The sequence below is a fragment of the Eschscholzia californica genome, unplaced genomic scaffold, assembly GCF_041429995.1.
Source record: "Eschscholzia californica isolate CP2 unplaced genomic scaffold, dmEscCali1.0.p SCAF_2, whole genome shotgun sequence".
In the NCBI taxonomy this organism is placed as follows: Eukaryota; Viridiplantae; Streptophyta; class Magnoliopsida; order Ranunculales; family Papaveraceae; genus Eschscholzia; species Eschscholzia californica.
This window is the reverse complement of record NW_028238309.1, coordinates 29,602,559-29,620,743: the sequence shown is the minus strand read 5'-3', so window position 1 is coordinate 29,620,743 and position 18,185 is coordinate 29,602,559. Positions and strand designations below refer to the sequence as shown.

The following is an 18,185-nucleotide window of genomic DNA, read 5'->3' as shown; positions in this document are numbered from 1 at the left end:
TTTGTTCTTTGAACTTCAAGAAAGTATGAAGTTGCGATTTGCGTTTTATCTCTACCTCGATCTAACTAGACATCTACAAATTCGTTTGTGAGGTATGTCCAACTTAAATTGATCGTCAGAATCTATAAATCTCTATTACTACAATCTTCTTAAAAAAATTATTTATTCTAACAAAAAACTTATATGTAACATTTTTTATCACTTTTTGGTAAAAAAAGTGAATGTTGAAATCTCTACTAATTTAATATTTTTTTCATAAAAAAGTTTTATAAAGTGAAATGTGTTTGCTACATTTTCGGTATTCTACTAGCATTTTCTACATTCTATTAGCATCTGTTATGAATTTGTTACAATAGGTTAAAAAGCAAATACGATTTTGTTAGCATCTTATTGATTCTAATAACATTTTTTACATTCCATTAGCATCTGTTGAATGTATTTATGCAGTAGGTTAAAATGCAAATACTGTTTTTCTAGCATCCTATTGATTCTACTAGCATATTCTACATTCTATCAGTATCTGTTGAATGAATTTGTTACAATAGGTTAACAAATACTTTTTAGTAATTAAAATGTATAAGGTGAAATTGTTTTGTTACATTTTCAGTATTCTACTAGCATTTTATCGATTCTAGTGACATCTAATAGCATTTTCTACATTTGTATTCTACTCTGTCAATCTCATTGATCTCACATGTAGTTGCGGTAGGTGGTCGATAGATGGTATCCCTTGTCAACATGTCATGTTGTGCATCAAGAATTATGATCGTGATACAACAAGTTTTTTTTTTTATCATTTTCACCAAACAAGCGTTCGTCAACACTTATCAATGTTATGTCTACCCAATACCAAATTATGATGAGCCAATGGAGTACATCGATGAAACAAGAACACTACCTCCGTTATCAAAGAGAAAACCGGAAAGACCAAGGACAGTAAGAAGAGAGAGCTCAGGAAACATACCCAAGAAAATGAGGGTTTGCGGTCCGTGTAAAAAACTGGCTTATCACAATAGTGCCTCATGCACGGTAGCTATATAATAACTAACTTAAATTTTGATTATGCAGGTTTACTTATTCTGCTAGAAACATAAATATTGTACTTATGTCTTTTATATGTTTAGAGAATTTGATCAATGTTACCAGATTATCGTATTTAAACAAGAGGATTTTCCTATTTCCTATTAAATTTTATTAGTGGTTACGATATTATCGTAGTTATACTCATATGTATTTGGCTAGAGTAAGTTACAAAATGTTGAAAAACTGAAAAATGCTGGTAGTGTTGGAGAAATTTTGTCAACATCTTACTGGTATCTTTATACCCATTGGACCATGCTAGAAAAATTTGTTTGATGTTTCTAGCAATTTTCAATACAATCAAAGCAGGTTGGTTTTAGCCTTTGTTATATTTTAATCAAAATGCCAGATTTTTGATATATTTTTGTATGAACTATTTGTTTCCTTAGTTATATATGTTATCAATGGATTCAGCATTAAGTGTTTGAGTTCATCATGCCTTTGCCCTACCACGTATTATAATTGTATAGTTTCAGTAGTGTCCAAGAAATTTGAGTAACATCTTTATCGTATCTATAAAACCTGTTGAACGACATCTAAAATATAATATAATTGTGGTATTATAGAACATTGATAAATAATCCCATAACTACTCAAGATGTTATTCAAACTTAAAACATAAATATGTTTGCTACGTTTTATCACATAGTCCGTTACAAAATACAAGTTAAAGTACTTAAACATTTTTTCTCCATATATCCTTCGATTCATTCAGCAACAACCAAGTTAGTTCACCCTTCTTCCTTTGCGCTAGTTTTGTCCAATCATCTTTTGGCATCTCGTTAGGAAAATGTTTATAGTTCGATTCGATATAAAGTTCTTCCATGTGCAAAATCACATACAACCTACAATCAGGTCTGTCAAAGTTCAAACAACAAACCAATTCAACATCTTTGGGTTGTAACCATTTATGCGTTTCAACTCAAACAAGTCATTTTTCTTATGAAACCAGTTTTGTGCAGTAACCATTTCAAGGTTCTATGATAAACTTCAAAAATGCTAGACAAAAAAATGACATTGTTTTTACAATCCAATTTATTCTCTCATTTTTTTCCCATATTACACCATGTAATGTTCTATGGTTGTCAAAAAATCAGGTTTGACAGGTAACCATTAATAAAATTTTATAAGAAACTTAATAATGCTAGACAAAATATTAAGTTTTTACTGAAAGTAACTATATTATGGATCTAACACTATGCTTGAAAGTCTACAATACAAAATCCTAAATTAGATAGAACCCTAAATTGTCGGTCTAAAATAAAAAATTTAAGGAGAAACCATTTCTTCAAAGAAATTACACAACAACAGAGACAAGGTAACAATACAAATTTTTTGTTGCATGCAGAAAAGAAACATACTCTTCACTTTGAACTAATTTAGGGTTTTGAAAATAACTTCCATTAAACCACTTCGAAACAACTAAACCCTAGAAATTTCTGATTAACTAATCAATTTCAGAAAAATAAATCATGGTTAAAGTTATAAAAATCAAAACCTAATTCGTTTTGTGTTGTAGAAATCAATCTAAATCATAAACAAAGTTGAAGGAACAACAAAAATGATGAAAACCAAAATAATTTACTCTTTACTGTTGACGATGATGAACGAAACCAACATTGGATTCTCCCTCTCTCCTACTCGATGCTCTCTCTCTCTCTCTCTGTTAGGTTTATTTTGGGCGTGTTTAAGATAAGAGTTTCCCTCTCTCTCTTTGGTTTGATATTTGAGGAAAAGGCAACTTTTTTTTTGGATATTTTTTTAAAGCAGAAAAGGCTACTTCTTTTTGTTATGCTAAACGAAAAAGGCAAATTTTTCCGGGGAAAGAAAGTTTGTTTTTGAAGAAATAAATGTAATGAATCTCTATATATTATGGTATCTTTTATTTTGGGTTGTTTTTTTTTTAAACTTATGATAGGTTAGGTAGAAAAAGAGAATAAGAGGATAGACATGTAATTTACTTTGAGTGGATTTATTTTCTATTTCAGATTATCTTTGTTCTCTAGACTCGTTGATCATGCGATTTTCGACTTAAATCTCATTCCCCGTAATTGGAGTGTACATACTCTAATTGGAGTGTACATACTCTTGGTTTAGGTTTTTATGTTCATGATAGCTTTAGTCCTCATTTCCATTAGATTTCATGATAACTTCAATTGTTCTTATAGCTTCAAGATTTGGGTTTAGGTTTTTCAGTTTTGGTTTAGCTTCAACAATACAATCAATTGTTTTTATAGCTTCAACATCTGAGTTTAGGTTTTTCATTTTGGGTTTAGCTTCAACAATACAATCAATTGTTCAGCTTCAACATCTGGGTATAGATTTTTCAATTTGGGGTTGGCTTCAACAATGCAATTGATTTGGTCATGATATTAGGTGAATTTGATAGAGAGATAGTAGATTCAATGATGGAGAATCATAGGACTGAGGAAGCTGAGGATGTCTAGAGAGAGAGAGAGTTACGGGACAAGAGATGAGAGATAACGCGTTTTGAAACGGACCGTGAGAAATCTGTTTTCCCATCTAAAAGGTGGAAAAAATGTACATTATTTTCACACTTTATTTTCCATTAAAAATCGATTTTCACATCCAAAATGACGACCCAAACAGCAGAAAATTCATTTTCTTACGAAAATCGATTTTCTCACTAGATCTTTTCCTAGGTAACAAACGAACTCCTATTTACAAATAAATTAGTGGCGTCGCCAAATGGACTTGGGAAGACTCTCATGCTGCTAATGTGATGTATAATTATTTCAAATGGTTTCCTTCAGGTAAATTTTCATTGTTCCCATTACCTGCCTTCGCCCCCTTGTCCTTCCATTCTAATTTCTTATTTAAGGCGTGTTTGAGGATTAGTTACTAGCGCTCGAGGATTGAAGCTCTTACACTAGATTCTGGGTCGATACTAGGCGATTGAGAGAAGATGGGTTGTAGTAATTTCAAATGTTTAAGTATAAGCTCAAGTTTGTTTTTACAAATGTATGCATCTCTTCATACTTCTGTACTAGAATTTTTTTCTTTTGTTGAAAGACTTACGTACTAGAGTTAGAAACAACTGAGAAACACATATATCACATCTTCTCTTCTTAGGATAAAAAAAATATCTAATGTAAATACATTCTTAGTTAACTTTGATTGATGAAATTACTATGTTAACTTAAATACATGATGTGTTACAATATATCAGACTCGCGCAAATGAACTATTGATACATTAGGCTCAAAAGCGGCAACTTCAGCCAATAATACCGAAACATTTGAAATTAATATTGGATATACTGTGTGTATTATACTTAACCTAAAATTTAATATTGTATATTGTTTCTGCCATCTTAGATCAGGTTGCTTCATGATCTTATTCAAGACCAGATTGATATTTGGGTGCATTAAATGAGTCAAATTTTCAGTCTGAACTTTTTGTTGAACAAGACAACTTTGGTCTCGTTATCAGCTACCTTCATATGCTAAACATGGATGCATTCAAACTTCTTCAGCTTGTAGGTCTTCATATGGACCTTCTTGTTCTAAGTAACGTCAAACAATTCTCGTTGTTTGGTATTAAATATGTCAAATTTTTATCAAAAGTTAATTTGGGTATTCTTTAATCACATCGGGTTCTTTGTTTGAAATAGAATTCGGTGTTTTTGTTGTTTCAGTGTTTTTAATTGTTTTCTTATGAATAACTACATATGACTAATGACCAAAGCTCTGTTACTTCATTATGTAGGTTTAGTTAAATGCTTCTTGTGTTTTAGTATTCATTAGGGAAATTTTCAGACGAGAAATAAAGGACGAATGTTGTTTGTCCAAGATTTTGACTCTTTTTGGGATGGTGGTATTATTGTTAGGATATGACAACACAAGAGTTGTAATGAAGGATATTTCTCATTGTACTTCTGACAACTTGCTAAAACCTGTTTGAACCATAGAGCTTAAGAACATGGTGCAACATGTGATTAGGCGAAAGAAGGTGGAGGCGAAGGGCTAAAAGAATTATAAAATTTGTCTGATCAAGGAATCCGGGAAAGTGGAAAAATCCGGGACCAGGTCGAGATGACGTTTTCCTAAAAAAAACGTAATAATATTGTCGGAGGACATCATTTATATTGTAAACAACAAAAATAAGACTAACCCTTCACGCCCAAAACTTCGTTGTATTTCCCTAATTGTGCTACCTAAAAGAAAACTAGGTTTTTTTCTTTAGATGTGGTGGTGCGCAAAGTGGCTTGCACATTCTTTGTTTATCGTTCTTCTACATTTAATTGATACTATGTGAGTCACTTTTAGTTAAGTTACGTCAGTAGTGATCTTTAATGATATGATCTCTATTATTATTTCAGTTTTCTTTCCATTTCCCTTCATTGATTTCATTTAGAATTTTTGGGCTTATAATCCAAAAAACGGACCCTAATAGGACTTTTAGTCCTCTCTAATTCTATAAAGGGTTTCAAAACCAAAAAAATAATACAAATGGATATCTAGTCCATTTGGTGTCATCTAGAGAGAAAACACAAATCCCTAGAATACCAAATAATTTATAATACCTAAACTAACCTTCCATATATATAAGATCTAATTTAAGCTCAAATCAACCAATATTCGTTTTCCTATTTTATCTCCCTGTTTCTCTCTCCAATTACCGACTCTAAAGGAAGAAAGAAATCTTTATCTTCCTTAAATTTGTAACCGAAACCTTCTCTTCCTATCTTTCTCTCTCTCTCTACATCTTCATCTTCTGAAACTATCCTCCATTAAAACAAAAAACTTTGTAACCGAAACCTTCTCGTCCTATCTTTCTCTCTCTCTCTACATCTTCATCTTCTGAAACTATCCTCCATTAAAACAGAAAACTGAGTTTCTAAGTTTAGGTAAAACTCAAACCAAATTTTATGTTTTCTGATTATGTTTCGATTGAAAATCTTCCATTAACTTGTTTCATTATCATTAGAGCTATTCAAAATCATCATCTTAATTGTTAATCAGGTAAACAATTTTCTTATTTGATGATTTGTTTCAGATCAAGAAAGTTATTATTGTCTTTCTCTCTCTAAAGTTTGTATTAATGATCACGATCTTCATGAGATTAATACTTCATTTCTAAATCTTACAAATCGAGTTTACTTATTGTTTTCAATCAATCGTCATATCAGTTATCAATAGATTTGGAGTTTATGCAAAGTATGATATTCAAATTTTCTCCAGATCTGATTTTTTTTTCCATACAGATTGATGAAACGTGATTCTGTCACACGGTTACTCGTAACAGAATTAACATTATATATACTTTAGAATAAATTACCATAATGTAACGTAAATTATATAAACTTTTCCCTGCGATGTATATCAAATTGAGAACACGATATATGTTCTGGTTCTGCAAATTTTTCACGAATAACATTAACATTATATTATTTTGTGTAAATCATACGTAATTTATGGAACATTATGTATGATTTAATATCAAAATAGTTCTCGTTTCATTATTATAACATCTTTGATTTACATATGTAAATCCTGTGTACTTTTTTGTAAAGTACATGTAATTTATTCAAATGTTCATATAATTTACTGCAAATAATATACTTGTATATATAATTTATTTGAATTAATCTATCTCACTTTGTTATCACAGATGGAGTTCCAGGCAGAATCATCAAATCAAAATAAGAAAATCAAACTGAAATCAGATGGTTGGGATAAGATATTTACAGAACTAGGACAGTTATTTCCTGGGGGTGCAAAAGCTTTTCGATATGCTCTTAGGCAATATAGCATCAACACCGGGCATGATTTCAAATTCATAAAGAATGATTCTAAGCGTGTTACTGCTGTGTGTCCTGTTGAAGATTGCAAAGGGATAGTGCATGGATGGGCACCATTGAAATGCGATTCCATGTTCATATTGAAAGACATGGAAAGGAAACATGATTTCATTATTTGTGATAAATGTCTCATTATTTTTCATAAAGTTTGCATAATTTATTGTAAATTATACATAATATCGTATTTACAGTTTAGGTCAGAAATTACAAGGTTTGATCAATTAAAAACTTTTAAATTTTTGCTGTTATCATTGGTTATTTATCAAAAATTACCAAATCCTGTGGTAAATCACGGATACTTGTGAATAAATTATACATACTTTACGGTAATTTAAGTTATACCAGACAGAAATTGACATAATTTATCAAACAGATCTCTAAAAATTGATTTATGACGAAGCTTTGAACAACTATGTCACAACAGAAAAAACCATAAAAATCAACCCAAAATCTCACTATAACGTTGAAACAATCTTCTTTATGATGAAAAATAACCATGCAAAAAAAACTTGTGAAGAAATTATACATACTTTACAGTAGTTTTGGTTAGGATTTTTGTTTCTGATTGATTCGGATAATAGGAAAGAGAAAATTGATTTGGTTTCTAAATCTGTAAAGAGAGAGAGAAAATTGATTTGGAAATATCCATGGTGATGACGTTTCGTTTTGGTTAGGATTTTTGTTTCTGATTGATTCGGATAATAGGAAAGAGAAAATTTGTTTTCCAAATCTGTTTAGAGGAGAGAGAAATTATGATTTGTTTCTATCCATTTTTTTTTTCTAATAAATCTCCATATTTTTTGCTAATAAATCTCCACAATTTTTGCTAATAAATCTCCACTTCAAATTTGAGCGTGGGACATTGACGGTAATGTGTTTAGAAAGTGAGGGTTTTTATGTCCATAATGTAAAAGGACTAAATATCCATATTTTGAGAAGATTGGATCATAAACCTTTTTTGAACATTATTTTGGTCTATATACCCACCGACCCTTTCATTTATTATCAGGTTTTTCTGGCGAACGAATGCCACTATTGCTATCTCTGGTCATTACATGCGATTTGATGTGTTAATCAGGGCCGACCCTAGTCTATCGGGGGCCCAAAGCGAAATTAAAAAATGGGGCCCATACAATGAGTATTAGAAAAAATTAAATAAAATTTAAACAATGCAAATGGTAGGAATCGAACCCTTGACCTTTTATTCAAGATCTAAACCTTTTACCACCAAGCTACACCTTAAATTGTGTGCATGAAATGGGTTTAAAATATAATTAGTTTTTCGCAAGTTACATACGAAATATGAACACATGAGGCCCTTGATTTTTCGGGGCCCAAAGCGACCACTTTGGTGGCTTTGGTCACGGGCCGCCCCTGTCATCATTTCATATTTAAAATTAATAATTTATAGTTGAAAATTGAAATTAAAATCTTACACACATACATTATATACGTACATAATTTGAATGTGGGAACCACTGCTAAGAACCCGACATTAGAGTTAGAAAAATTCAGGAGCTCTCCCACGATTAAGCACCGCGACCCTTACATTGGAGTTAGCTCTTAATTGCTCGACCAAATAGGCTTCTAAGAATGGCCACTACATTGTTTATCAGTCCCCATGAGACAGCACGATGGTTGTCCAGTAGAAATCCTAGGGCTGCAAAATTTTCCCTAAATATGTCATTCTTGTGCGTTGTTACTGAAGTAGGCAGTAATTGCACTCACGAAACGACCATTATAAAATGTTTCCCGCTTTTCTCATTTTGATTCTAAATTCAGCATCGACTGAGCGAGAAAGAAGAGAAAATAGCTGAATTTTAAAGCTTTCGCTAGGGTTTTGCAGATCGCTTCCTCAGATTTGAAGCTTCATACTTGCTGAGCGAGAGAGAGAGAGAGAGAGAGAGAGAGAGAGAGAGAGATTGAACTTCATTGGTGATCTTGAAGGTTCTTCTAAGCCAGGTTCGTATTTCTGTATGTTTAATTTGTGATCTTACGTAGTGAATAATATAAATTTGAATTCGAGACTTTTTCTGTTCTGAATTTGCCTGTAATCGACTTTCTCTCCTCCAATTGACCTAACCGTGTTAATTTCGCAGTTTGAAAATTCAGCTCTTCGTTCGTTCTGATTTTCTGAGAAAGAGAGAGAGGTCGAATTCTTGTCAAGTTGTGTCTTGTCTCTGGTTTTTTTAGTTTTCACCATTAATTCAATCACTGGTTTTGCTGTTTGGACATTAAGACAGTTCATCATCTTGAGATTTTGACGAAGAAAGCTTGAGATTCTGAGTTCGATTAGGGTTTCAGTCGAACAGATATCTAGGTATTCCTCTATTTTCGTTTTTCATTTCCAAAACTATTCTTCGTTACTGTACTTGCTATTCTGATATTAAGGAGTTTAATTGTGGTGCTTTACTATTCGTCTGAAATTATACCTAAATGCATTTATACCTTTTTGGGATTTTAAGAAGAGTTTGTTCTTCAGATTCGGAGGGAACAAAGGTTCAGTAAGCTGATTTAAGTCACTTGTACTAGAAACTAGTAGATATTTAGCTTCTGGCAAACGATTACCCCTCCAGATCCCTATATTCAAGTGTTCTAGGGTTTGTTAACTAAAGCATAGCATGACTCTGTTTCCTGCTCTTTACAGTTTTTCTCGGATTCTAATATAATAAAATTTATTCAATGCTTCATATGTTTCATCTTCTAAAGACTCTGAATTATTAGCAACCCACTAAAGCTTGTTTAGTAACACCTTCAACATCTTTATCCAGTTATATAACATCATTATCTTGTCCTACTTTTCTTTGATAAAGTAACAAGACCCACAAAGATCTTGATATTAAACACTCCTCTATTGGTCAATTTCGGTTCAAATTGAGTTTAGATTAGTTAGAAACATATAATAGAATTTTGGCTATACATAAGACATGTTTTGAGAATTTTGCAGAAAAATTGAGATGAGGTGCAACGCATGTTGGAGAGAACTAGAAGGGCGTGCTGTAGCGACTACCTGTGGCCATCTCTTGTGTATCCTTTCTTGGGTTCTTGTAGCTCTAAATATGTTCTAAAATTATAAAGTTGATAAAATTTGTACATTTGCGGAGAGTTCTTTTCTTTGACAGCAGAAAACAGGTACAGATGATGCCAGTAAGATACTCAGCAATGATGCTGCATGCCCCATTTGTGATCAAGTGCTATCTAAAAGGTATGCAGCTTCTCTTCTCAAGTTTGTTGTTAAAAAACACCCATAATTCAATCTACATTAGAGCTTTTTAAGGAATTCGTTTTTATAATTTTGCATTAATCAGTGTCATTATATGTTAAGGAGGGAACTAGAAGTGCAAGAAACAACAATTTCTCAAAATATAATTATTTCTTGTCAACAACCCTTTGCTTGGAGCGGTTTTTACGTCCTGGGTTTGAGACACGGATACCTTTTTAAAAGAAAAGATTGTAAATTCCTCATAAAGATAATGCTGCAATGACCTTTGGGTTTTATTATCAAGTTTTAAATGTTATAAAAGTTCTAAGGTTTGGTTACTTGACTTCTGCATTGTGACTTCTACTCATCAGCCTAATGAAACCAGTGGATATCAATCCAAACGATGAATGGATAAATGTAAGAATGTTCTTCCTCAATTTACAGGGAACTTTTTCAGTACCAGAAACTTCTTTCCTTTCTGTTACATTCTGAAAGTTACGACATTTATATATGCAGATGGCAATGACAGCAGTAAATCCACAGACACGTATCCTGTTTAGCTCTTCTTCGTTATTGCAGTTCCCTTCTTATTAAACATTTGAGAGATTCTGTATCTTCCTTAAGCAAAACTAGTGATGAAAAGTGCCTACAGAAGTGTGATGTTTTTCATTGGACAGAAAGAACTTGAGATGCAATACAAGATGAACAAAATAGTAGCACAGTGCAGACAGAAATGTGAGGTAATGCAAGAAAAATTTACAGAAAAAATGGAGCAGGTCCACACTGCATACCAGAAAATGGCAAAAAGGTGTCAAATGCTTGAGCAAGAATTAGAGAGTGTATCTAAAGATAAACAGGAGCTCCAAGAAAAATTCGCAGAGAAGTCCAGGTTGATTTCCTTAATTTATCCTTTTTTGACATTCTTTAGTTTATCTTTCTTAAAACTGTTCCTTTTTTTTTTACTCCAGCCCCTTAATGGAAATTCAAAACGTTATGATTTTACATGCAGACAAAAGAGAAAACTAGATGAAATGTATGATCAGCTGAGAAGTGAATACGAGGCGGTGAAGAGATCTGCCATTCAGCCAGCGAACAATATCTTCTCTAGAGCTGAGCCTGACTTATTCTCAAGCCCGGCAAATATGATGGATCACAGAGATTCTCACAGACAAGGTAACCCCAGTATAAGAATAGCTAACAAAACTCAAAGGTCAACTTAGTGTCATAAAATAACATTTTCGCCAAAACTGTTCTGCTAAGACACTGAGCTGAGTTCTGAGTTATAAAAAAAGCTGTCAATAAAACCCACCCAAAAAATACAAGTTGATTTATTTTTCGCAGATCGGTCGGTTTTCACTCCTGATACTCCAGGACAAAGAGAGGATATCTGGCCTTCAACAAGACAGAAGACTTCAAATTCAGGTCCGTTTGATGGCTCTGCTGGCTCACCAGTAAAACAATTACCAAGTGATATTGGGAACAGGAGGGGTGGAACTCGTACACTTTTCGGACCTGGAGCTGGTAATCCTTCCACAACTTTACGAAATCTCATTATTTCACCCATGAAACGACCTCAACTCTCTCGTAATCGCCCTCAAATGTTCACGTAAGCTTATCTACCTCTTCCATATTTTTGTTTAATTATATATTGGAAGTTTGTACCACAACACATTCTTGTAGTTTAATATCTAAAATTCAGACTTGAAATTCAACTCGAGTTCTGAATTGACTCGAGTCAGACTTTAGATTGTTTGTTTTGTTCAATTTATGCGTCTAACTCGTCTAAATGGTTGAATCAGTCTCATTTTGGTTCCAATCTGAGCCAGACATAGGATAATTGAATAATCTTAAATGACAATCGTCCTCTTGAGCAAATCAAGTCCGACTTAGACAACCTGGGCTCATCCGAGTCAGATTCAGACCAATCAGTCGAAAAAAACTTCAGGCAGTGTTCTTTTTTCTAAGTTATAGTTGAGTCTGACTCAAGGTCTGAATTGTCTCGAGCCAGATTTCAGACTTTTTTCTTTGTCTGACTTGTAATATATGGCTGGTGTAAATGCTTGATTTTGGTTGGGTTTTGTATCTATTTGATTTAGATGATTCAGATTCAGATGGGTGGAACAAGTATGATTCAAACAATGAAAACTAAACAAAGACGATGTAGCACTGGTTTCTGATTAAAATATTTTGTCTCATACTATTCAGGTTATAGGCCGCATCAGGTGTAAGGGATACAAGAAATACAAGTCTCCAGATCTTTTAGGCTATGAAACAAACAACTTTGACAGAAAACGAATTGCAGAAGCTGATGCATTCAAAGTTTGTGACTTTGATGTTTCTCCTAATTTCTTTACTGATAACTACTCATTTCAGGTGTATTCACAAACATATATAAATCCCAAAACTGACAAACACAAGTGAAATTCAGAAAATGTTAAGATCTTTAAATATAATAGTAAACATTCCAAGACTTGTTCCATATCAGAAAAGAAAAAATAGAAGTTGTTCTCTTAGTGGTTTCTCTGTTTGATCGCAGAATCTAGTAATTAAAACTTATTTTTCTTCATTAACATAGATTGCTCACTTTATAATCGATGATCTGCGATAAAATTTGCATATATAAATGTTTAACTTGTTGAATTAAAAGATCGAAGAACAGAAGTGCGGTATTAAAAGTGAAAACATACTTCCAAGTAACTCAAATTTAATTAGAATTAGATGATTATTAGGAAATTAAGGACCAGTAGAAAAGAACGAAAGAATGGATTGATAAGATAGAATACTTGTAATATTAACAAGTAAAACTATGATAAGAAGTGTTTGGGCAAGTAAACTTTCAAATGAGGAGCTTTAGAAGATATTTCAAAGACATCTCCTTGTTGAATTGAATGAATTACATGAGAACCATCTATATATATCATACCTTCTTCGCTATACCATGTCCCTTTCATGGATTTACCTGACTTGATTAATTCGTGAATCAAACTAGAGTTAGATGAAGATCCTGATAAAATAGGTTCTCTGACCATGTACTGAAGATCTCGAGATGAAACTGGCATTATGAACCCTCCTGCCGAAAACATGGCAGCCGTTGATCCTGTAGCGGTTGATACTCTCAAACCACTTGATCGACAATTCACTAAAGGAGATATTGGTTCACCATCAGTTACAATTCTGCTCAAGCAAAAAAAAAGAAAAGAAAATTGTAATTAAACGGTAACTGATGATTCATGAGAAAGGTTAAAGAGTTCATTCTTAAATGTTAACTTACTCAAACGAGAACCGAGAAGTTGAAGCGGGACATGGGTGTGACATTAAAACATCATTAAGAGCATATGTTTGGAGCATTTTATTGTCGATCTTTATGCCTATCCTTGACAATTCATGAGGTTTTTTCCGTTCCTCGAGGATATCATCCAATACCTGAAATAGAAGCTTAGCTCTATAAGAATTCGAAAAAGAATATGACTAACATTTATAAATACTTGAGACAATCCTATCCTTCAATGCCAAATTTACGAGAAAGATTACCTGTTCAAAATTTCGGACAGTTGCAGCACAAAGATAGCCAGTACTCCTAGAAGCATCAAATTGATTTCTATATGCTTCAACCTATGTCAAAAAAGGAACAGAAAGAAATGAGAATTAGTAGACGAAGTTTTCGATCAAGGTTACCAGATTCGCGGTACGCTCCGGTACGCGGTACGAAAACGGGTACGCGGTACGCCTATTAGAGTGTATCCGGTACGTGGGGGGTATACCCATTCGGTACGATAATTCGGTACATAATTCGATTAATATAAAATTTCTCCCAAAATTCTTCACTAATAATTGTATTTGTAACTAATTCTCCCATTTTTCGATTGTGTTCATCACAAAAAAATTCGATTGTGTTCCTACCATTCTTCATGAGAATCGGTTCGCTAGATCGGGCGATCTGGTTCGCGAACGTACCCTAAAAATGGTTCGCGCGAACCAGATCGCGGTTCGCAGGGGGTTCCAGCGAATCTGGTAACCTTGTTTTCGATATCGTATGTCTTGACTAGTTCGATAACAAAGAAAAGCTGATAAAAACTATACTGAGAAACAGATAAATGGACAATAAAATATAAGCGGGGGTAGTAAATTAAGTAGTATAGTAACTTCTCCGGGTTGTGTTGGATCGGAATTCACGCCTAAAACTGGAATTGATTCATCCATGAAGTGACTTGCTTGCAAGAGAGTACCGTCACCACCAATAGAAATGACCATGTCTACATCTTGTATTCGTTTTGATAAATTATTGCGTAAAACAGACGTCCAATCAAGTGACTTCTGCCGTAAAATATCTTCACAAAATTTTACTGCCGTCTCATGAGTTTTACTTCGGCTTTCTAAATGACGTAAGACCTGCATCATACTCAAAGTAAAGCTAATTTTATGAGGTTGAAGTAAGATGAACAATTAAGACGACTATACGTAAAAGGGAACTATGTAAAAACCTATATTTTAATCAGCACCGCACTAAGTGATCAGCACTAAATTTAAATCTCTAACGAGAAAGATTGCTGTCTAGTACTTTTCGCTATATACTTGGAACTTAATTGCAATTTCATAAGAAAAGGTATAAATGCCATTCTTTATGTTATGTTATTACGTATGAATTCCGCCTCCTATTGTCCCATGCAAGACGATTTGTGAATTTTGTCTAATTTATCAATTACTGTGCGGTAAAAGGATGTCAGTCTTGCCCTAATGCAATAAATAAAGACGTCCCAAGGAAAAGATAAAGCAAAAGAGAAGAAATGACTAGATTCTCCATAATAACTCTCCAGTGTTGAAGTTTTAACTGGAAGGATATTTCAAATAAAAAAGTTTCTTAATCCAAACCTAATAGAATAACTTCAACTTGAATCTGTAATCAGAAGAATGAATGTTCCTCTGAAACAATCAAATATAATAACATGAGACGAGTCAGAACGAAACAGAAAGTTTGCAAGAGAATCAGTTAGGAAAGGAAGCACAACATCCACCAAATCCCTTGTTTTTAACCACCACCATGACTATAACCACCTCTACCAAATCACTACCATGGTACCACCATCACTACTACCACCTCACTGCCAGATCCGCCACCACCACAGTAAATACCATCATGACTACAAACACCACACCACCTCTATCAACTCACCCCCTTAACACCACCACCATCACTACTCCCACCTCGCCGCCACCACCTTCAAACTACCACCTCATCGCCAGGTCCACCACCACCACCACTACTACCACCAAACCACCAAAGATATTATACCAACAATAATAACAACATCAATGATCAAACTACCACTGCTAAAGGAGCATTACTAACGTCACCACCACCAGCAACAACACCACTAAACGAACTAAAAACCATCACCACTGCTAGCAGCAACAACACTACACCGAAGTTAACCCAATCACCACCACTAGCAACAGCAACAAACTTAAACCGGAAACTCGGAACGCCCCCTTTACTACCCCCACCATGGCCAAAGCACCAAAACAACCAGCAACAACACCGTTAACCAAAACCGACCCACTCTCATCGACCGTGCCCAAAAAGTCACCACATCTACCAACGTAGTTGTCACCACCACAACCCGCCATCACCACTCACAACAACACCATCACCCATCACACGACCACCACCATCACCCTAACACCACCCACCTACACCTTTAACACAACCACCACTTATCAACATTGCGACCACATCGACATCACCACCAATCCCACTCTCTAACACCACCAAATTTAAATTGTTTAGTTTCACAAAAAATTTCTTTTAAATTTAAAGATTTTATATTTCAATTTTACTATTTTTATTTAGATCTTCAATTTACCAGCAATCATAAGACCTTGTTTTTGTTGCCAAATTACAAAGGAAATAAAATTCAATTAATGAATCTTATATTTAAGGAGTTCTTAGTTAGTTTCCAAATGAACAAAGAAAAACCCTAAGGTTTCATGTTCCAAAGTCCAAACGACTAATGAGTCTTTGATTTTATGTTTCCTTCTTCCAAACAGATCATCACAAGAATATAGTATGTCTACAACGCCACTCAAACCTCTTATCTTCAATACCAGTGATAAGAAATCTAATCAAAAAAAATTTAACAGGAAAACATGATGAAAATCGAGCAAAGAAACGAACTAGAACCAAAAATAAAGGTATTCATGTAAAAGAAAGAGTCTACCTTGACACACTTAGATACAATGGACAAAACCTTCAGAAGCGATATGCTAATCTACCCAAATACAACTAAACCAGAACCTTTAAACAATTTGTTATCTTTCCCTCTTAAAAAGAGGCTAAAAGAAATTTGAAGTTTTCAATAGGGAATTAATGATGCTAGCCAAACAGTATCTGCGTTCTATGGGGGGATCATTGCTCATCTTTCTGCTTTATTCGCCACAATTTGGTGTGGTTCTCACTATACTTTTTATTTGGGAAAATTACTCATTGATAGTTCAGTTATTCCATACACATTTCAAAAAGTTCTCTATAAACCCAAATATGCAAATGAAAACAATCAATGGTTATTACTGATTACTATGAAAACGGTTCAGTAGATGAACTGCTCAAAGAACTGCCTAATAACCTAATTACAATTAAACCCAGAAAAACAAAATAATTTCAGATTCTTCCATTTACCCATAATCTTGAGTTCAGCCCAAAATAAACAAATCATTAAGAATCAAAGATCTTCTTTAACACCAAAGAGAAAGAGATAGTGATATGAGACTACATTTCTGAACCAAATGGAAGTAATTGGGTAAAATAATATAGGTATTATGATTGGTGGATTCTACCTGAGGGTTTCGTATGGGAGATGAACCATCAGCCAATTTGGTTGGGTAAACGTTGAAGGGCTTGAGCAGTACAAGCAGTCGCCTCATCGACATCTCTTTATCTCTCTCTGTCTCTCTGCTGGGGTTTTGAGGATTAACCGTTCGCAACTTGAAACACACTTCGGTGCCACTCAACTGTTAGGATGCGGAATACAAAAACGTCGGAAACAGAAAAATAGGAGCCACCTGAGAGCGTCACTCCAAAATTTCTGTTGTAGCCTTAGAGCATCTCCAATGGGACACTCAATCTCTAACACTTAGAGTGCCACATAGATTTTTTTATAGTTTTTGTTAAAAAACCATCTCCAATGGAACACTTTATTAGACACTCTAATATGAGGTGGACACATTTATTATAGAGTGTCTAGAGAGAGAAACTCTAAAATGAGAGTGTCTACTTGAGACTCTCTAAGGGTTACTTTTAATTTTCAACCAATAGAAAATCTTGCTTTTCAACTACTTTTTATCTATTGAATTGAAGAAGGACATGTGTATTAAGTATAGACACTTTAAAGATCTCCATTGGAGACCAACAACAATTAGAGTGTCTCTATATTGACATTTAGGGAAGAGAATCTCTATTGACCCTTGACAACTAAGATTTTTAGAGTGTTTGTTAGAGTGTCCCATTGGAGATGCTCTTACACCGCCTGCGTACGACATTCGATGCAGTTGGGGAGATTTTATATACACACCCAATCTAAGGGACAAACCCATATTTCCCTTTCTTTTTTGTTAAAGGATATTTCCCTTCACTCCCTCATTTTTTTTTTGCCGCGGCTTTGGGGAATAAAGAAAATTCTCTGGAGAATAAAGATTTTTCTTAAAACTAGTCAAATAAGATTGATTTTTTATGTTCTTTTTATTGCTAAGGGGCTTCTAATTTAGAAGATGCTATAAAAAAGGCTCCTCCATCTCATCACCTCTCTCTGCCACTTCATCTTCTCGACACCTCATCATCTTCTCCGGCGAAAGTCGTCGGCCGGCCAATTTTCCGACCGGCGACCTTCAAACATAAAAAAAAAAAAAAAAACTTTTTATTTTCTCTCTCCTCTCTCTCTCTCTCTCTCTCTCTAGAACAGATCTAGAGAGAGAAGGTCTGTTCTCACGAACAGACCACAAAGGTCTTAAATTTTTGCTTGTAGGTGATGAGAGAGAACCATTATCAGCCATTAGAGCTTGGTTACTATTTACTGTTCTTGATCTCTT

The 18,185-nt window shown here is 34.0% G+C and overlaps 2 protein-coding genes across 8 annotated transcripts; one reads left to right on the top strand and one right to left on the bottom strand.

Annotated features, from left to right (window-relative positions):
• Positions 1-8,481: 8,481 nt before the first annotated feature.
• HEI10 (RING/U-box superfamily protein) lies at positions 8,482-12,619 on the top strand. 7 transcript variants are annotated; one of them, XM_086658245.1, is made up of 11 exons: positions 8,504-8,866; positions 9,004-9,054; positions 9,144-9,224; positions 9,852-9,931; positions 10,037-10,109; positions 10,478-10,523; positions 10,623-10,653; positions 10,740-10,995; positions 11,116-11,279; positions 11,478-11,712; positions 12,312-12,619. In XM_086658245.1, exons 4-11 carry the CDS (start codon positions 9,862-9,864, stop codon positions 12,316-12,318), a joined length of 882 nt encoding a protein of 293 aa, XP_086514371.1. In that variant the 5' UTR covers positions 8,504-8,866; positions 9,004-9,054; positions 9,144-9,224; positions 9,852-9,861; the 3' UTR covers positions 12,319-12,619. The 7 variants fall into 7 exon arrangements, with proteins under 7 accessions (XP_086514365.1, XP_086514371.1, XP_086514368.1 ...); XM_086658244.1 differs by having other exon boundaries at positions 8,614-8,866; positions 9,148-9,224; XM_086658240.1 differs by having other exon boundaries at positions 8,614-8,866; positions 9,148-9,224; positions 11,448-11,712.
• Positions 12,620-12,852: 233 nt separating this feature from the next.
• Positions 12,853-17,205, bottom strand: NADK3 (NAD(H) kinase 3). Its single transcript, XM_086658238.1, has 5 exons — positions 16,938-17,205; positions 14,250-14,495; positions 13,638-13,718; positions 13,378-13,529; positions 12,853-13,280 (listed from the first exon to the last, which is right to left on the bottom strand). Exons 1-5 carry the CDS (start codon positions 17,028-17,030, stop codon positions 12,911-12,913), a joined length of 942 nt encoding a protein of 313 aa, XP_086514364.1. The 5' UTR covers positions 17,031-17,205; the 3' UTR covers positions 12,853-12,910.
• Between the last annotated feature and the right edge of the window lie 980 nt (positions 17,206-18,185).